General features: G+C 40.6%; 1 protein-coding gene across 1 annotated transcript in view; it reads left to right on the top strand.

The window, feature by feature from the left end:
* Positions 1–21,799, top strand: part of ADAMTSL1 (ADAMTS like 1) — a 454,301-nt gene that overhangs the window by 343,464 nt on the left and 89,038 nt on the right. Inside the window, exon 21 of the mRNA XM_032138382.2 lies at positions 19,990–20,118. Coding sequence (XP_031994273.1) covers positions 19,990–20,118 — 129 coding nt within the window. The remainder of the gene's footprint in view (positions 1–19,989; positions 20,119–21,799) is intronic.

Genomic DNA, 21,799 nt, shown 5'->3' with positions numbered 1-21,799 from the left:
ATTTTAGTTTCAGCTGATTAGCAATGTTAATTCTTCCTTAGCCATGTCACAGGTTCCAGGGATTACGACATAAACATCTTTGGAAGGTCATTATTCTGCTCACCACAACCTGTCTGAAGGGCACACAGCTCATTTTCATCTGACTGTTATCCCCCAAAAATAAAAATTTAATGTTGCTAGACTTTCCCATGATTTTAGAGATACCAAACCAAAAGATGTTTAAAAACAACCCTTTTTTTTAACTCACCATTTTTAACTGAACCCAACTAATTCACATTTTTAAAAATCCTTTTTGGGCTAAACATGTCTGTGCTGTGAATATAGCCTTGAGGCTACCAATACCCCCGGTTTGTATTCCATTTTCTATATTATCTGCTTATATATTACACCTCACTTTCCAGATAGAGTCAGAGTGTTATTCAAAGTATAATCACAATTTATTAGATTAGATTATTCCAACAAAAACCATGTAATAATTTGGATGGAAGGGAAATAATTATTTTTTACGATTACTAAGAAGCCTACTATAATAATAGAATAGTAAGATTCTAGGGAAAGTTTTTGCCTCATTGCCAAATTTAGAAGCAGAATAGAACTATGAAACTCTTTCCTGATTATAAACAGAGGGATTTAAATAGCTGCTGTCTTGGGTCTCTTTTAGACCCAAGAGTTCTATGAATCTCTTGCGTATATAATAATGAATGATAGCATTCTCTACCATCACTATCAACTATTAACTCCCTTTATCTGAAATTCTGACGTTGAAAATCAACTCTGTTGTATTTTGGGGAATGGAAGACTAGATGGCAAAGAAGTCGTACAGCTTTTGTGATGAAGTCTTGGAAGAATAACAAGTGAGAAGAAAACGTCTCAGAGAACTGGTGAAGACAAAGGGTACAGGGTAAACAGAGCTGGCTGTTGGTCAAATGCTGACTCGGGGGGGCCGGAAATAGACGTAAAGGAGGCCTTGCAAGAAGGTCAGCAGGGAGTTTAAAATCCTGCACTATAAAATGCAAGAGACATTGGGAAGGAAAACTGGACTAAGAAAAGATCTTGCATGTTAATGTAACTATTATTTGTAACAAAGCAACTCTTACGGGAATTGTCAGGTAGCGAGATCCGGAAAAGCTTCTGGCCAGCAAGGAATAGTAATGGAACATTAATATTCAGAATCCATTATTACTGATATCAGATGGATAAGACATTGTTGGTATTTATAAGGGTTTTCCTTGCTCATGCTGATCTCAGTCCCTCAAAGTTTATTTGACTCATGAGTCTTAAATTCTTCAACTGGAAATTCTCATTTCAGAGAAAATTTGAAGATTTAATTCCAGTGATCCTTGTGAGAAACCTACGACAATTCTAGTATAAGCAGAGTCTAGCTATTCTTAAGACATTTCTTTGATATACTCACCCTTTATAAGGTATTGTTCATTGATTAAATCTGGATTAAATACAATTTGCTCAGTTTAGGGTATTAAAAATGTGTGAAATTTATAATACTTCATTGCTTTAAACTAAAATATTATCTTATACTGTACTCAAATATTGCTGTATACTCATATATTTTAATTAGTAGACATCACTGTCTTTTTTGTGTTTTAAACTGAGATTTGGATCTTCCATGGATATCACAACTGTTTTCTTGAACTCTAATGGGGTCACCCAGGGAGTCGATCTGGCATATGTTGTTTCCTAGCATTTCTAGAAATGGGTACTTTTGGAATCTTCAACAAGGCCAGCCATGATGTGACTTTTAAGCTCTCTGCATCTGTCCAGATATTGTTACCAGTTTACAAAGAATCTGTTGTATTTAAATTATTTCTTCTAATTACACTGGAATTCTCAGAGTTGTTCAAAATAGAAGCAGTTTAGTTCTAACAAATGTGTTACCTCTCCTCTTACCTGTCTTCCTCTTTCTTTTCTTTAACGTTTTCCTTTCTGTGTGTTTTCTGTATTCATGAGAAGGTCCCAGCACTGCTCCTCACAGAGTTTTGCCATTGTGTTATAGCAGAGATAGTGCTGGTGATAGCTAGCATTTATTCAAACTTCCTGCTGTGCTAAGCCGTTTTTCTTACAGCTTTGCATGCATCCATTTACTTACTCCTCTCAGCCACTGTAGAAGTAGAAAACTGAGGCACAGAGATTGAATAACTTGCCTAAGGGTACTTAGCTATACTATGCAGAGATGAGGTCGGGACACCTAACCTGTAGACAGCCCTTTCTCCTGCCCCTGCCCCTGCCCACTGCAGGCATCACTAGCTCATCGTGTGTTTTTGCTCTTCAGCCCTTCTGAATGTAACTCGGAATCCGTATCTGCACAGTACTCCAGGAAAACTCTGTCAGTCATTAGATTTGGCTTCAGGATCTCAAACCTATTTGCTGTTTGTGGGCCCTTTCTGAAGCTCTCATGATATCTCCAAACCTGCCAAATCTGCCCAGCCTGCGGCCCTTGTGTCTGTTGTTGCCCCGTTTCCAGTTATCTTCCACAAGTCTCTCTTCTCCCTGAGAATGAATACACATGCACACTTCCTAGCCTAAACTGACTTAGCCAAACAGAGAATCTAAGTCCTTGAAGTACAACTCATTTTTGATGGCAAAGACTAGGGGAAATTATTTTCAAGTATATTTGTGACTTACAATGTTAGAGGAATGGAAGGAAGACCCACTGGATTCATCCAGAGTCAACAAATGTTCATTAAGCCTGGGTTAAATGGCACTTACTGTTACAGAAAAACAAACCTATAAATATATGATGGCTAAAATATGATAGTTTATTTCTTTCTCACATAAAGTCTAAAATAATTACACAGCAGAGTTTTTGTATTTTGGGCCAAGAAGTGGCACACTTCACGTCTGTTCATGTTCCATCTGCTAGAACTCAGTTCCGTGCTCATAGCTAACTGCAAAAAGGCTGGAAAATTACCTAGCTGTGTGCACAGGAAGAAGAGGAAAAGGGTTTGGCTGATAGCAAGTCACTCTCTGCCATGGCTTCTAAAATGGAAGGCGGCATGACAGTTTAAACAAAGTTTCTATTAGCAGAGGCCTGGGATTCAGCCCTGAGTAAACAGTACTTACAATACTCTCTACTCTTGGCTTCATTCAAAAAACAAACTTTCCGTCTCCTCTGGCTTCTCTCTCAATCACCTTTATATTAGGCCAAAGATATTTTTCAAACACATATGTTCAGATTTTTTCCCCACTGAATTTTGATTTTACCCCAAATCACATAGGAGAGAAACCTGAGCCAGAGCCCAGACTATGTGCAAGAATGGATTTCTGAGCATTTGCTCCAGGGGTTACCCGTCTGTCCCTGCCTGTCTCTTCAGAGGTCCTCATCCTTCAGGATCAAGATGGTGCCTAGTTTGCTGAACACTTCTGTTTTAAAGGCATCACAAGGCCATGCTCCTTCCTTAATGGCCTTCACATCCTTGGATGCTGACGTACAAGTTTTAGCCATATGTCAGGCTCGCCTTTTGTATACGAGCTGCCCTCGTTTATTAGTGAGGTTCTATTTCTCCTGTTACATTACTTCTAACAGGAACTATAATCCAAAAGCTGTGCTGTGGGTACAATGAGGTCTGAAGGAACCGTGAAAAATGATGCTCGTAATGCTTCTGTTTCTGTGTCTGACTATCTTGGAGGGGCTTCACTTCTCATATTGGGCCTGATAAATTGAAACGCTTGCCTTTGTGTCTGTTTCCTTATTTTTTCTTCAATTTATACAGATATAAAACTTGGCATAATCTCCTTCTGTTTGTATGGCTCTCATTCAGCTATAACACCAACAAATTTACAGATTAAATGAAAGAATGTAAACTCTATCAATTTCTATAAATTAACACTAATCTGTGAGCTGATGCTGACTTGCTAAAACTAAATGGCTGTTCACAAAGCATACGTAGTACTGGCCGGGCGCGGTGGCTCACGCCTGAAATCCCAGCACTCTGGGAGGCCGAGGCGGGCGGATCACGAGGTCAGGAGATTGAGACCATCCTGGCTAACATGGTGAAACCCCGTCTCTACTGAAAAGTACAAAAAACTAACCAGGCGCAGTGGTCGGCGCCTGTAGTCCCAGCTACTCGGGAGGCTGAGGCTGGAGAATGGCGTGAACCCGGGAGGCGGAGCTTGCAGTGAACCGTGATCGCGCCACTGCACTCCAGCCAGGAGGACAGATCGAGACTCCGTCTCAAAAAAAAAAAAAAAAAAAGCATACATAGTACTGACTGCTGAGGCGCGGCTCATGCAGTGGAGGGCTCAGTAATTCTGATGTAGCTCTCAGCACCTTTTTCTGTTTTTCCTATTCTGAAAGCCCTTTTGGTACAGCGTGCCATGGCTTTTGTTATCTTAACACAAATGTATAATTTATCATTTCACTCCTTCTCTGCATCTTTGTTTTTTTCTCCTTAGTTAACTTCTATGGTTAAACTAGTACTAGTTAATATCAATGTGATTGTAATCGTGTCCACAAACAGAGGTACTGGCAATCACATGGCAGTCATCACACAGCAGTAATCAATTAGTAGGTGATCAACCAGGTGATCTAAAGTAGGCTTATGTTGATTTTTTTAAGTTGGCCACTAAAATAACAGCTCCAGCTTGAAAAGTTGTAATAGAGATCTAGTGGTGCTCAAAAGATATCTCTCACCAGGAAGAACAGGAACCAGTTAAAGAAAAACTAAAAGAGTACAACGTATTGAATATCAAACCTGCCTCCATAACAGAATCACCTAGGAACTTGTTTAAAATAGAGATTACAGCTTCTACCCTGTCATCTGAGATTCAGATTTAGTAGTTCTAAAGTGGGACTCAAAATATATGCTAACATTTTTCTAATAGGTGTAAGAGAGTCAACTGATTAAGAAACATTATTTTCATTATAAATATTGATTATAAATACTTGGATAACTTTGTGCTTTGTCTTAACAGTGGATCATGAAGGTAATAAGAATGTATAAGAAGTAGCCTGTGCTAACAACAGTACTTCTGACAAGAAAAAAAGGCCATTACTTTCCAGCAAAAACTCAATATAATTAATTAAGGGCTGGATTTAATTCAGTGACATTTGAATTTTATAGCTATACACTTGCAGCTATAAAAAACCACCTTTATTATTAAAATTCCTGTAGGAAAAATAACTTGGTAATTGTGACTCTAAAGCTCTCTGGTCCCTAACCTCATTTTCCCCATTGGCACAGTTGTTTTTATAACACAGTAGCGCAACTCTTGTATTATAGCAGGACAGATTATATTTTAAACAAGTGCCCTGGGGATTCTGAGGCAGCCAGTCCACAGACACAGATTTGGGGCTACTTATCACAAGCACCAGACTTTAGGTCTAAGATCTGGGCTCCAGTTCAGCCCTATAACTTGCTAGTTCTGTTGCCTTGGACAAACCATGGGGCCTTTCTGAGTTTGAATTCTTTGTGTATGTGAAAGATAGTACTGTTGTTTCTGCCTCTCAGGGTTGTTATCCAAAAAATCCAGATAATGCACATAGCACACCATATAAACACATATTTTCATTTAACAGATATTTATTGAGAATCTACTAGGTGTCAGGCCTAGGTGATAGAAATAAAGAAGAGAACAAGAGAGATGAGATCTCTGATGTTATCAAAATTACATAATGAAGTAGCAGGGGCTGCTGGGAGATACACAAATATAGAAGATAAATTCTGTTAGTTCTAGTGCTTATGAAGAAAGTAAAGTTGTCCCCATCTAAAGTATACATCTCTTCACCTCCATGCCACACACAGGGATGCATGCTTTATATGGAGTGGTTAGAAAACGCCTCACTAGGAGGTATTATTTGCACAGAGACCTGAACAACCAGAGGAGAGCCGTGCAGAAGTCTGTAGGTAGAAGATGTCAGGGACAGGGAATGGCCAGGGCTGACATTCTGCTGTGTTGGAGGAAAGGAAGGCCAGTGTGCTGGAGCACTGTGATTGATGGGGAGTGTGGGCTAAGTGAGGTAGGTGATATAGACCACTGGGTCTTAATGTACAGGGGATGGTTGGTCACGAAAAGGAGCTTGAGGCCGGGCATGGTGGCTCACACCTGTAATCCCAGTACTTCGGGAGGCGGAAGCAATCACCTGAGGTCAGGAGTTCGAGACCAGCCTGACCAATATGGTGAAACCCCATCTCTATTAAAAATACAAAATTAGCTGGGTGTGATGGTGCATGCCTGTAATCTCAGCTACTTGGGAGACTGGGGCAGGAGAAGTACCTGAACCCAGGAGGCAGAGGTTGCAGTGAGCTGAGATGCCCCCATTGCACTCCAGCCTGGGCAGCAAGAGCAAAACTCCATCTCAAAAACAAAAAAAGAAAGGAAAAAGAGCTTGAAATTTTGTTTTAATTGTACTGAAAAATCGCTTCTCGGCCATTTGGCTAAGATCATGTGTAATTGTACTGAAAAGGGACTGGAAAGTTTAAGCAGAAAAGTTGTATGGTTTGATTCATGTTTTAGCAAGATCACTCTGGCTGCCATAAAACTGTAGTGAGGGAAGAGTGAAAGTCAGAAGACCAGTTAGGCTGTATAGTAGTCCAGCCAAAGATTATGGTAGCGTTAGATCATAGCAACAGAGATGCTGGTGAGATGTAGGGTAGATTTGGAGTCAGAGCTGGGTAGCTCTAACTCTGAGTAGGGAGGTGAGGTCATGTATACCAGTGCTAATTCAGTATCATTCCAACTGCTTCCTCCCATTGTGGCCATGCATTTACTATGCTCAACAATCATTATAGTACTAAATCACTCATCAGATGATACATAATCTCAAATGTATGGAATATAAGTGGTATAAGGAAAGAGGCCCCTGAACAGTCAAAATAGAGTCTATGCATGCATTCCAAGGTGAGCGTCTCAGAACATTATTCAAGTTTCTGCCCTTGAACACAGTTCTGATGAGCTTAATTACCTAAGCCTAGAAGGCAAATAAAATGGCAAAGAAGAAAGAGGGATAGCTTCTATTATGAGGCTGTGGGACGGTGCAAACAGGAATACAGGATAAATAGATGTGGGAGAAAACAAAAAATATAAAAAGCAAGTATAAGACTCCAAAGGGCATTTCTGAATTAAGGTTTCTTCACATTTAATGAAAGCAGAGAAGAGTGAATATCACTGTAGAATATCCTGCCTATAAAATGGTTAAAACAAAATTAAATCCACTTAACTTACAAAAGGTTAAGCTTTGGTTATATGAATATGATCTCATGTGGACCCTGTTTCCCCAAGGTGTTCAATGAATGAGTCTTTTCGTTGTATTTTGTAGTCATGTGCATGAAATGCTGTATTTTATTCCCAGCTGATGAAGGCCTATTAAAACACAATGTACACAGGACTTCGACTTCTGGAAAGATGGCATAGTTACACTTTTCCCTATTCTTACTGCTAAGTACCACTAAAGGCCCTGTACATTGTATATAAAACACACATAAGGAGACTTAAAAAGTAAAGGGAAGAAAGTCAACTGACCGAAGAGCTTGGAAATCAAACTGTAAATTTGTTGGGTTTTCTTTTTGCCTCATAAATCACAAACTTGGAGCTCAAGAAGCTGGCTACTGGTAAACACTGATGAGTACCAAAAAAAAAAAAAAAAACCACCAGCTAGAAACCTTCTCTCTCTAACAAAAGGAACATGAAAGGGGAAGCATAGCAGGACATAAAACCTTTAGAAAATTCTACTCTATGCTAGCCAAATGCCACCGAAAACAGTGTGTCCACCACTACCCACACCAGCAAAGGCTGGGCAGGGAGCCTAGATTCCCCACCAGCCAGCCTCAAATGAGATGCCCCCCAACCCTCATGGAGGGGAGTATCAGAGATTTTCAGTCCTCGTTCATTACACCTACCAGAGCGTAATGTGGAGACCACATGGGGAGCCTGGAGTTCCACCTTCACCCTGCAGTGCCCACCTTCCCCTCCCCCCTGGGGTGGTGTAGAGGAGGTCTCCTGGAGAGCGAGGGCTTGTACCACCTGCCCAAGGTGAGGAGGCTCCTCCCGCAGCTGTGTAGTGGGGACTATGTGGGGATCCAGAACTCCCACTCCTGCCCAGCAGTAATGAGGAGTCCCACACTTGGGTAACAAAAGAGGCCAAGTGGAGAACTTGGACTTAACCTGCACTGGGTAGTAACAAGGAGGCATCTCCCTGCTCCCATGCCTGAGTGGTTTTATAGAAAGCAGCTAAAACAGAAGGTTTAAATAAGATCCAAAGTCTCATAACTTGAAAAATATACAGGTTTCAATTGAAACCTAGACATCATGAAAAAACCCACCTTCACCACCCTTATTCATTGTCGTGCTAGAACTTCTACCCAGTGCAGTAATGTAAGAAAAGGAAATAAGAGGCACAGAGCCTGGAAACAAAGAAATACAACTTGTCCCTATTTGCCGATGAAATGATTGCCTTTATAGACAATCAAAAGAAAACCAAAATCATTAGGTTAATGTAACAAAATATAACAGGACTTGTATCTCAGAAACTACAAAACTCTGATGAAAGAAATTAAAGAAGATCTAAATTAAAGAAGATAAATAGACATTTATCATGAATTGGAAAACACATGGATTGGAAAACACAACAAAGTCAAGATGTCATTTCTTTCCTAATATACATGTTTAATCTAATTGCTATCATAATCTTACTAATATTTTATACATGTAGAGAAGATTATTCTAAAATGTATATGAAAAAGCAAAGGAACTAGAATAGCAAAGAAGCAGGAGAAATCAGCCAACCTAATTTCAGTATTAGTTATATAGCTATAATAAATAATATTGTGTGGTATTGGTAGAGGGACAGACACATAGATCAGTGGGACAGAATAGAGAACTCAGAAACAGATCTACACAATGGTGCCCAACTAATTTTGACAAAAGTGCAAAAGCAATTCAATGTAGGAAATATAACCTATTCAATAAGTGGTGAGAGAGCAATTAGACATCCATAGTCAAAAAATAAATGGGCTTTGACCTCTTATCTAAATATGACCTCTCACATCTTACCTAAAAATTAACTCAAAATGTATCACAGACTTAAACATAAAATGTAAAACTATAAAACATTTAGAAAAAAATAGAAAAAATCATCAGGATCTAGATCTAAGCAAATAGTTCTTAAACTTGATATCAAAAGCATAATCCTATTTTTGCTTTTGTTGCCTATGTTTTTGGGATCTTATCCAAAAAATTGCTGCCCAGACTAATGTCATGAAGTGTTTCCTCTATGTTTTTTCCTAGTAGTTTTATCATTTTGGGTCTTACGTTTAAATCTTTGATCCATTTTTAATTTTTATGTAGTAAGAACTAGGGGTCTAGCTTCAGTTTTCCCAGCACCATTTATTGAGGAGACTGTCCTTTCTCTGTTCTGTGTTCTTGGCACTTTTGTTGAAAATGAGTTGGCTGTAAGTACGTGGATTCATTTCTGTGTTCTCTATTCTGTTCCATGGGTCTATGTGTCTATTTTTATGGCAATACCATGCTGTTTGGGTTACTGTAGCTTTATAGTATATTTTAAAATTAGGTAGTGTGATGCTTCCAGCTATGTACTTTTTTTTTTTTTTTTTTTTTTTTTTGAGATGGAGTCTCACTCTGTCACCAGGCTGGAGTGCAGTGGCACAATCTCAGCTTACTGCAACCTCTGCCTCTTGGGTTCAAGTGATTCTCCTGCCTCAGCCTCCCAAGTAGCTGGGACTACAGGCTGTGCCACCATGCCCAGCTAATTTTTGTATTTTTGGTAGAGACAGGGTTTCACTGTGTTGGCCCCAATGGTCTCAGTCTCTTGACCATGTGATCCGCCGCCTCAGCCTCCCAAAGTGCTGGGATTACAGGCATGAGCCACCACACCCAGCCCCCCACTTTGTACTTTTTGCTCAAGGTTTCTTTGGCTATTTGGGGTATTTTATGGTTACAGACAAATTTTAAGATTGTTCTATTTTTGTAAAGAGTGTCATTGGTATTTTCACAGGGATTGCACTGAATCTGTAAATTGCTTTGTACAGTATGGACATTTGAACAATATTAATCCTTCCAATCCATAAGCATGGGATATCTTTACATTTATTTGTGTCCTTTTCAATTTCTTTCATCAATGCTTTATAGTTTTCAGTGTAGACATATTTCACCTCCTTGGTTAAATTTGTTCCTAAGGGGTTTTTTGTAGCTATTGTAAATGGGATTGTTTCCTTGATTATTTTCAGATAGTTTACTGTTAGTATATAAAAACACTATAGATTTTTGTTTGTTGATTTTGAATCCTGCAACTTTACTGAATTTGTTCTAACAGTTTTTTAGTAAAGTTGTAGGGTTTTCTGTATATGAGATCATGCCATCTGCAAACAAGGACAGTTTAACTTTTTCCTTTCCAATTTGAATGCCCTTTATATGGTTCTCTTAACTAATTGGTTTGGCTAAGACTTGCAGTACTATGTTGAAGAAAAGTGGTGAACATGGATATTCTTGTCTGGTTCCAGATCTTAGAGGAAAAAATTTCAGTTATTCCCCATTCAGTATTATATTAGCTGTGGATTTGTCGTATATGGCCTTTATATTCCTGAAGCCTTCTCAACCTAATTTGTTATGAGTTTTTATCATGAATGATGTTGAATTTTGTAAAACGCTTTTTCTACATCTATTGTCTTTCTTATAGCAGCCATTCTAATTGGGGTGAGATGATACTTCATTGTGGTTTTGGTTTGGATTTCCCTGAAGATTAGTGATGTTGAGCATATGGTTTTTGTCCTTCATTCTGTTCATGTGATATATCACATTTATTGATTTGCATATGTTGAACCATCCTTGTGTCTGTAGGATGAAACTTCATCATGGTGAACAATCTTTTTAATGTGCTGTTGAATTTGGTTTGCTAGTATATTAAGGATTTTTATATACATGTTCTTCAGGGATCTTAGCCTGTAGCTTCCTTTTTGTTGTTGTGTCCTTGTTGGTTACATCAGAGTGAAAACCTTCTGCACAGCAAAGGAAACAATCAACAGAATAAAAAGACAATCTACAGAATGAGATAAAATATTTGCAAACTCTTTATCTGGCAAGTGATTAATATTCAGAATATGTAAGGAACTCTGACAACTCAACAACAACAAAAAAATAATTTTCAAAAATGGACAAAAGATAAAAAAGAACAAGATCAAATTCTTTGTAGGAACATGGATGGAGCTGGAGGCCATTACCCTTAGCAAACTAACGCAGGAACAGAAAACCAAGTACTGCATGTTCTTACCTATAACTGGGAGCTAAATGATGAGAACATATGGACACACAGAGGGAAACAACAGACGCTAGGGCCTGGTGGAGGGCAGGAGGAGGGAGAGGATCAGGAAGAATAACTATCGAGTACTAGGTTTAATACCTGGCTGATGAAATAATCTGTACAACAAACCCCCATGACACAAGGTTACCTATGTAACAACCCTGCATGTGTGCCCCTGAACTTAATTAGTTAATTAATAAGGGCAAAAGACCTGAATAGACATTTCTCAAAAGAATACATACAAATGGCCAATAGGCATATGAAAAATGCTCAACATCACTAATCTTCAGAGAAATGTAAACCAAAACCAAAATGCAATATCACCTTACCTCTATTAGAATGGATACTATCAAAAAGACAAAAAATAGCAAATACTGGCACAGATGTGGAGAAGACGGAATTCTTATACATTGTTAATGGGAATGTAAATTAGTATAGCCATTATGGAAAACAGCTTAGATGTTCCTCAAAAAATTAAAACTAGAACTACCATATGATCCAGCAATCCTATTCCTGGATATATATGCAAAGGAAATAAAAACAGTAATCAAAGCGATATCTGCACTCCAATATTTATTGCAGCACTATTCACAATATCCAAGATATAGAATCAACCTAAGTGTCCATCAACAGATGAATGGATAAAGAAAATATGGTATATATGTACAGTGGAATACTTTTCCACCATTAAAAAAAAAAAAAAAAAGAATGAGGCCAGGCATGGTGGCTCATGCCTGTAATCCCAGCACTTTGAGAGGCTAAGGTGGGTGGATCGCTTGAGCCCAGGAGTTTGAAACTAGCCTGGGCAACACTGGGAAACCCTGTATCTCCAAAAATAAAAAATACAAAAAATAATTCTATCCAGGCGTGATGGTATACACCTGTAGTTTCAGCTACCCAGGAGGCTTAGGTGGAAGGATCACTTGAGCTTGGGAGGCAGAGGCTGCAGTGAGCCAACATCACACCACTGCCCTCCAGCCTGGATGCCAAAGCAAGACCAACCCTGTCTCAAAAAAAAAAAAAGAGAGAGAGAAAAAAAAAAAAAAGAAATCCTGTTATTTGCAGCAACATGGATGAACCCGGAGGTTATTATGTTAAGTGAAAGAAGCCAGGCACAGAAAGACAAACTTTTCTTTTTATAGATCACGCTTATCAAAAGTTTTTCATTGACACATATTAATTGTACATATTTATGGGGAACAGTGTGTTTCTTTGGATACATGTATACATTGTATAAAAATCAAATTAGGGTATTTAGCATATCCATCACTTCTTACATTTATCATTTCTTTGTGGTCAGGACATTCAAAATCCTTTCTCCTAGATATTTTGAAATATACACATAGTCACCCTACTATGCAATATAATACCATAGTTTATTCCTCCTATGTAACTATAACTTTGTGCCTCTTGACCAATCTCTCGCTATCTTCCTCTCCCCACTCCCTTCCCCAGTCTCTGGTAACCACTATGCTACTCTCTACTTCTATGAGATCAACTTCTTTCGATTCTACGTATAAGTGAGATGATGCAGTATTTGTCTTCCTGTGTCATTTCTTTTTTGAGACAGAGTCTCGCCCTGTCACCCAGGCTGGAGTGCAGTGGTGTGATCTCGGCTCATTGCAACTTCCACCTCCCAGGTTCAAGCGATTCTCATGCCTCAGCCTCCTAAGTAGCTAGGATTACAGGTGCATGCCACCATACCCGGTTAATTTTTGTATTTTTAGTAGAGACGGGGTTTCACCATGTTGGCCAGGCTAGTCTCAAACTGCTGGCCTCAAGTGATTGACCCACCTCAGCCTCCCAAAGTGCTGGGACTACAGGCATGAGCCACTGCACCCAGCGGTCTCTATTATTTCTTATAACCGCATGTGAATCTACAATTACCTTAAAGTGAAAAAATTTAATTTTAAAAAAGGCCCTATGAAACATGATGTTGAGGGTTATTTGTTAATTTAATGATTAGAATGCATAAATCATCTCAATTTGTATAATATGCTCTATCTTCAAACTCTTCAACCCTTGGTCTTTTACTGACAACACTACACGGTAGGTAGGTAGGTAGGTAGATGCTTTTATACTGTGCACTTGCAATTTTTCAAGAGCAAACATAGTTAGTGGCAAAAGTCTGGGTAGACCAGTCATGCATTGGTGGTTAGCCCATATTTCTTTTTTTTTTTCTTTTTTTTTTTTTTATTATACTTTAGGGTTTTAGGGTACATGTCCACAATGTGCAGGTTTGTTACATATGTATCCATGTGCCATGTTGATTTCCTGCACCCATTAACTCGTCATTTAGCATTAGGTGTATCTCCTAATGCTGTCCCTCCCCCCTCCCCCAACCCCACAACAGTCCGCGGAGTGTGATGTTCCCCTTCCTGTGTCCATGAGTTCTCATTGTTCAATTCCCACCTATGAGTGAGAACATGCGGTGTTTGGTTTTTTGTCCTTGCGATAGTTTACTGAGAATGATGTTTTCCAGTTTCATCCATGTCCCTACAAAGGACACGAACTCATCATTTTTTATGGCTGCATAGTATTCCATGGTGTATATGTGCCACATTTTCTTAATCCAGTCTATCGTTGTTGGACATTTGGGTTGGTTCCAAGTCTTTGCTATTGTGAATAGTGCCGCAATAAACATACGTGTGCATGTGTCTTTATAGCAGCATGATTTATAGTCCTTTGGGTATATACCCAGTAATGGGATAGCTGGGTCAAATGGTATTTCTAGTTCGAGATCCCTGAGGAATCGCCACACTGACTTCCACAATGGTTGAACTAGTTTACAGTCCCACCAACAGTGTAAAAGTGTTCCTATTTCTCCACATCCTCTCCCGCACCTGTTGTTTCCTGATTTTTTAATGATGGCCATTCTTTTTTTTTTTTTTTTTTGAGACGGAGTCTTGCTCTGTCACCCAGGCTGGAGTTCAGTGGCGCAATCTCGGCTCACTGCAAGCTCCGCCTCCCGGGTTCACGCCATTCTCCTGCCTCAGCCTCTCCGAGTAGCTGGGACTACAGGCGCCCGCCACCACGCCCGGCTAATTTTTTATATTTTTAGTAGAGACGGGGTTTCACCGTGGTCTCGATCTCCTGACCTCGTGATTCGCCCGCCTCGGCCTCCCAAAGTGCTGGGATTACAAGCGTGAGCCACCGTGCCCGGCCAATGATGGCCATTCTAACTGGTGTGAGATGGTATCTCACTGTGGTTTTGATTTGCATTTCTCTGATGGCCAGTGATGATGAGCATTTCTTCATGTGTTTTTTGGCTGCATAAATGTCTTCTTTTGAGAAGTGTCTGTTCATTTCCTCTGCCCACTTTTTGATGGGGTTGTTTGTTTTTTTCTTGTAAATTTGTTTGAGTTCATTGTAGATTCTGGATATTAGCCCTTTGTCAGATGAGTAGGTTGCAAAAATTTTCTCCCATTCTGTAGGTTGCCTGTTCACTCTGATGGTAGTTTCTTTTGCTGTGCAGAAGCTCTTTAGTTTAATGAGATCCCATTTGTCAATTTTGGCTTTTGTTGCCATTGCTTTTGGTGTTTTAGACATGAAGTCCTTGCCCACGCCTATGTCCTGAATGGTATTGCCTAGGTTTTCTTGTAGGATTTTAATGGTTTTAGGTCTAACATATAAGTCTTTAATCCATCTTGAATTAATTTTTGTATAAGGGGTAAGGAAGGGATCCAGTTGCAGCTTTCTACATATGGCTAGCCAGTTTTCCCAGCACCATTTATTAAATAGGGAATCCTTTCCCCATTTCTTGTTTTTGTCAGGTTTGTCAAAGATCAGATAGTTGTAGCTATGCGGCATCATTTCTGAGGGCTCTGTTCTGTTCCATTGATCTATGTCTCTGTTGTGGTACCAGTACCATGCTGTTTTGGTTACTGTAGCCTTGTAGTATAGTTTAAAGTCAGGTAGCGTGATGCCTCCAGCTTTGTTCTTTTGGCTTAGGATTGACTTGGCGATGCGGGCTCTTTTTTGGTTCCATATGAACTTTAAAGTAGTTTTTTCCAATTCTGTGAAGAAAGTCATTGGTAGCTTGATGGGGATGGCATTGAATCTATAAATTACCTTGGGCAGTATGGCCATTTTCACGATATTGATTCTTCCAACCCATGAGCATGAAATGTTCTTCCATTTGTTTGTATCCTCTTTTATTTCATTGAGCAGTGGTTTGTAGTTCTCCTTGAAGAGGTCCTTCACATCCCTTGTAAGTTGGATTCCTAGGTATTTTATTCTCTTTGAAGCAATTGTGAATGGGAGTTCACTCATGATTTGGCTCTCTGTTTGTCTGTTATTGGTGTACAAGAATGCTTGTGATTTTTGTACATTGATTTTGTATCCTGAGACTTTGCTGAAGTTGCTAATCAGCTTAAGGAGATTTTGGGCTGAGACAATGGGGTTTTCTAGATATACAATCATGTCATCTGCAAACAGGGACAATTTGACTTCCTCTTTTCCTAGTTGAATACCCTTTATTTCCTTCTCCTGCCTGATTGCTCTGGCCAGAACTTCCAGCACTATGTTGAATAGGAGTGGTGAGAGAGGGCATCCCTGTCTTGTGCCAGTTTTCAGAGGGAATGCTTCCAGTTTTTGCCCATTCAGTATGATATTGGCTATGGGTTTGTCATAGATAGCTCTTATTATTTTGAGATACGTCCCATCAATACCTAATTTATTGAGAGTTTTTAGCATGAAGGGTTGTTGAATTTTGTCAAAGGCCTTTTCTGCATCTATTGAGATAATCGTGTGGTTTTTGTCTTTGGTTCTGTTTATATGCTGGATTACATTTATTGATTTGCGTATGTTGAACCAGCCTTGCATCCCAGGGATGAAGCCCACTTGATCATGGTGGATAAGCTTTTTGATGTGCTGCTGGATTCGGTTTGCCAGTATTTTATTGAGGATTTTTGCATCAATGTTCATCAAGGATATTGGTCTGAAATTCTCTTTTTTGGTTATGTCTCTGCCAGGTTTTGGTATCAGGACGATGCTGGCTTCATAAAATATGTTAGGGAGGATTCCCTCTTTTTCTATCGATTGGAATAGTTTCAGAAGGAATGGTACCAGTTCCTCCTTGTACCTCTGGTAGAATTCAGCTGTGAATCCATCAGGTCCTGGACTCTTTTTGGTTGGTAAGCTATTGATTATTGCCACAATTTCAGAACCTGTTATTGGTCTATTCAGAGATTCAACTTCTTCCTGGTTTAGTCTTGGGAGGGTGTATTTGTCGAGGAATTTATCCATTTCTTCTAGATTTTCTAGTTTATTTGCATAGAGGTGTTTGTAGTATTCTCTGATGGTAGATTGTATTTCTGTGGGATCGGTGGTGATATCCCCTTTTTCGTTTTTTATTGCATCTATATGATTCTTCTCTCTTTTCTTCTTTATTAGTCTTGCTAGCGGTCCATCAATTTTGTTGATCTTTTCAAAAAACCAGCTGTGGATTCATTAATTTATTGAAGGGTTTTTTGTGTCTCTATTTCCTTCAGTTCTTCTCTGATTTTAGTTATTTCTAGCCTTCTGCCAGCTTTTGAATGTGTTTGCTCTTGCTTTTCTAGTTCTTTTAATTGTGATGTTAGGGTGTCAATTTTGGATCTTTCCTGCTTTCTCTTGTGGGCATTTAGTGCTATAAATTTCCCTCTACACACTGCTTTGAATGTGTCCCAGAGATTCTGGTATGTTGTGTCTTTGTTCTCGTTGGTTTCAAAGAACATCTTTATTTCTGCCTTCATTTCATTATGTACCCAATAGTCATTCAGGAGCAGGTTGTTCAGTTTCCATGTAGTTCAGCGGTTTTGAGTGAGTTTCTTAATCCTGAGTTCTAGTTTGATTGCACTGTGGTCTGAGAGACAGTTTGTTATAATTTCTGTTCTTTTACGTTTGCTGAGGAGAGCTTTACTTCCAACTATGTGGTCAATTTTCGAATAGGTGTGGTGTGGTGCTGAAAAAAATGTATATTCTGTTGACTTGGGGTGGAGAGTTCTGTAGATGTCTGTTAGGTCCACTTTATGTAGAGCTGAGTTCAATTCCTGGATATCCTTGTTAACTTTCTGTCTCGTTGATCTGTCTAATGCTGACAGTGGGGTGTTAAAATCTCCTATTATTGTGTGGGAGTTTAAGTCCCTTAGTAGGTCACTGAGGACTTGCTTTATGAATCTGGGTGCTCCTGTGTTGGGTGCATATATATTTAGGATAGTTAGCTCTTCTTGTTGAATTGATCCCTTTACCATTATGTAATGGCCTTCTTTGTCTCTTTGGATCTTTGTTGGTTTAAAGTCTATTTTATCAGAGACTAGGATTGCAACCCCTGCCTTTTTTTGTTTTCCATTTGCTTGATAGATCTTCCTCCATCCCTTTATTTTGAGTCTATGTGTGTCTCTGCACGTGAGATGGGTTTCCTGAATACAGCACACTGATGGGTCCTGACTCCTTATCCAGTTTGCCAGTCTGTGTCTTTTGATTGGAGCATTTAGCCCATTTACATTTAATGTTAATATTGTTATGTGTGAATCTGATCCTGTCATTATGATGTTAGTTGGTTATTTTGCTCGTTAGTTGCTATAGTTTCTTCCTAGCCTCGATGGTCTTTACAATTTGGCATGTTTTTGCAGTGGCTGGTACCGGTTGTTCCTTTCCATGTTTAGTGCTTCCTTCAGGAGCTCTTTTAGGGCAGGCCTGGTGGTGACAAAATCACTCAGCATTTGCTTGTCTGTAAAGTATTTTATTTCTCCTTCACTTATGAAGCTTAGTTTGGCGGGATAGCAAATTCTGGGTTGAAAATTCTTTTCTTTAAGAATGTTGAATATCAGCCCACACTCTCTTCTGGCTTGTAGAGTTTCTGCTGAGAGATCAGCTGTTACTCTGATGGGCTTCCCTTTGTGGGTAACCCGACCTTTCTCTCTGGCTGCCCTTAACATTTTTTCCTTCATTTCAACTCTGGTGAATCTGACAATTATGTGTCTTGGAGTTGCCCTTCTTGAGGAGTATCTTTGTGGCGTTCTCTGTATTTCCTGAATCTGAATGCTGGCCTGCCTTGCTAGATTGGGGAAGTTCTCCTGGATAATATCTTGCAGAGTGTTTTCCAACTTGGTTCCATTCTCCCCATCATTTTCAGGTACACCAATCAGACATAGGTTTGGTCTTTTCACATAGTCCCAAATTTCTTGGAGGCTTTGTTCATTTCTTTTTATTCTTTTTTCTCTAAACTTCCCTTCTCTCTTCATTTCATTCATTTCATCTTCCATCAGCGATACCCTTTCTTCCAGTTGATCGCATCTGCTACTGAGGCTTCTGCAATCTTCGCGTAGTTCTCGAATCTTGGCTTTCAGCTCCATCAGCTCCTTTAAGCCCTTCTCTCCATTGGTTATTCTAGTTATCCATTCGTCTAATTTTTTTTCAAAGTTTTTAACTTCTTTGCTATTGTTTTGAATTTCCTCTTGTAGCTCAGAGTAGTTTGATCGTCTGAAGCCTTCTTCTCTCAACTCATCAAAGTCATCCTCCATCCAGCTTTGTTCCGTTGCTGGTGAGGAACTGCATTCCTTTGGAGGAGGAGAGGTGCTCTGTTTTTTAGAGTTTCCAGTTTTTTTGCTCTGTTTTTTCCCCATCTTTGTGGTTTTATCTACTTTTTGTCTTTGATGATGGTGATGCACAGATGGGTTTTTGGTGTGGATGTCCTTTCTGTTTGTTAGTTTTCCTTCTACCAGACAGGACCCTCAGCTGCAGGTCTGTTGGAGTTTACTAGAGGTCCACTCCAGACCCTGTTTGGCTGGGTGTCAGCAGCGGTGGCTGCAGAACAGCGGATTTTCGTGAGACCACAAATTCAGCTGTCTGATAGTTCCTCTGAAAGTTTTGTCTCAGAGGAGTACCCGGTTGAATGAGGTGTCAGTCTGTCCCTACTGGGGGGGTGCCTCCCAGTTAGGCTGCTCAGGGGTGAGGGACCCACTTTAGGAGGCAGTCTGTCCATTCTCAGATCTCCAGCTGCGTGCTGGGAGAACCACTACTCTCTTCAAAGCTGTCAGTCAGACAGGGACATTTAAGTCTGTGGAGGTTCTTGCTGAGTTTTTGTTTGTCTGTGCCCTGCCCCCACAGGTGGAGCCTACAGAGGCAGGCAGGCCTCCTTGAGCTGTGGTGGGCTCCACCCAGTTCGAGCTTCCTGGCTTTTTTTGTTTACCCAAGCAAGCCTGGGCAATGGTGGGCGCCCCTCCCCCAGCCTTGCTGCCGCCTTGCAGCTTGATCTCAGACTGCTGTGCTGGCAATCAGCGAGACTCCGTGGGCACAGGACCCTCCGAGCCAGGTGCGGGACACAATCTCCTAGTGTGCCGTTTTCCAGGCCCGTTGGAAAAGCGCAGTATTGGGGTGGGACTGACCCGATATTCCAGGTGCCGTCTGTTTCCCCTTTCTTTGACTAGGAAAGGGAACTCCCTGACCCCTTGCACTTCCCGAGTGAGGCAATGCCTCGCCCTGCTTCGGCTCGCGCACAGTGCGCTTCACCGACTGTCCTGCACCCACTGTTAGGCACTCCCTAGTGAGATGAAACCGGTACCTCAAGCAGAAATGCAGAAATCACCCGTCTTCTGTGTCGCTGGGGCTGGGAGCTGGAAACCGGAGCTGTTCCTATTCGGCCATCTTTGATAAAATGGTTAGCCCATATTTCAAAGGAGTGCCCCAATTTCCACAGTCACCACCAAGTAACATCTCATATTCTTTCTTATCTTCAGGAAAGCCACTAGTGAAAACATCACGAATGACTGTGATCAACACGGAGAAGCCTGCAGTCACAGTCGATATAGGAAGCACCATCAAAACAGTGCAGGGAGTGAATGTGACAATTAACTGCCAGGTTGCAGGTGAGAAATTCGTGTATGTGTTTGTTCACATGTTAATGGAGCCCTGTGCTAGGTTGGGGATACAAAGACAAATTAGACACAAATTCTACTCTCAGGAATATAGTGCTAGTAGGAAAGCCAAAGCATGAACCTCAGTCGCTCTGAAAGTAGAAAGTGCTACAGAAATTGAGAGGAAGAAAGATTAATTCTGACTGGGCCAGATAGGTAAAATTGATCTTTTTATGTGTATGTTTTTCTTTAATCTTAGCCTTCCATACAGATAGAATGTGAACATGCAAAGATGGGGGCAAGGAATTCCAAGTGGACAAAGGAGAGTGATAAATTCATGGAAGTAGAAAATACTCTAGGCTGTAGAGAGAACAGTGTGAGCTTTAGTCTGGGTGGAGCCCAGAGTGCAGAAATGCAGGTGGGAAGTGACATTAAAGAGCCATGCTTCCGAAAGACAAAGCCACCAGCATTGAAGAGAATGGATTGAAGAAGGGAAATATGAGGACAGAAAGGCCAAGTAAGACCCATCACTGTAGTTTAGAGGAGAAGTCATGGAGGCCTGAACTCAGGGCAGTGGGGATGGGAAGGTAAGGACAGGATGGACGTGAGAAAGATGGCAAGAGGTAAGACCAGCAGCAGCCCGGAGCTTGCTCACGTCAGAAGTGGGCAGGAGTTATTAGAGAAGATAGCCAGTGGAGTTCTGATACAGGCATTGCCCTCAGGTGGGCCTTGCAAACTCAGAGGTCAACAGGGACTAGGAAGGCACAGTGAAGCAAGGAGTAGTAGACAATAGGGGGTGGTAATCTGCTCTGTATAAAAATATTTACCTTCAATTAAAAGACAGAAAACACCTACATATAGCAGAATGAGGCCCAGCTACTATTTTTCCCTTCCTGTAGACCACTCATTTGTGATGTGTACCCTAGGGGTTTCACTGCCACAATGGGATGAAGAAATGAATGGTTCTTGTGCCGTTGGGCTACTAGTCTTCTGATTGCTGTCCTCCTCAGATATACCCCACAGTGGCATGGCCACACCAAACCCAGGTTCCCCGATCATACCCTGTCTGCAGAATAGATAGGCAGTGGCACCCCATGCTTTGGTGGTTTCTTCATCTTAGATCTTCATCCTATGAAGGTTTACCTCAATTTGTTACTTATAACACCAGAAAACCCATTTTAGAGTAAGTAGGAGGAATATCTTAACCTAGGACTTACTGTTTCCAAATAATAGCCAAGTCTGATTTTCTTTGAAATATTCTGATAGCTTTAGGATATCTGAAATATGGCCAGACCTGGTGGCTCACGCCTGCAATCTCAGCACTTTGGGAAGCTGAGGTGGGCGGATTACTTGAGCCCTGGAGTTGAAGACCAGCCTGGGCAACATGGCAAAATCTTGTCTCTACAAAAAAATACAAAAATTAGCCAGGTGTGGTGGCACATGCCTGTAGTCTCAGCTGAGGGAGGCTGAGATGGGAGGATGGTTTGAGCCCAGAGGTCAAGGCTGCAGTGAGCCATGGGCAAGCCACAGCACTCCAGCCTGGGTGACAGCGAGACCCTATCTCAAAAAATAAAAATTAGGATATCTGAAATATAAATCTATCATTGTAAATGTGCATTAGCTTTGCCTTTGTAGAGCTTCTCATGGCCTTTGTGACGCTTCCTTTCCAGCCTCATCAGTGAAATCTAGAACC

This window comes from Hylobates moloch, unplaced genomic scaffold (genome assembly GCF_009828535.3).
Source record: "Hylobates moloch isolate HMO894 unplaced genomic scaffold, HMol_V3 SCAFFOLD_19, whole genome shotgun sequence".
NCBI lineage: Eukaryota > Metazoa > Chordata > Mammalia > Primates > Hylobatidae > Hylobates > Hylobates moloch.
The sequence above is the reverse complement of the archived record's forward strand: the minus strand, read 5'-3'. Positions and strand labels throughout refer to the sequence as shown.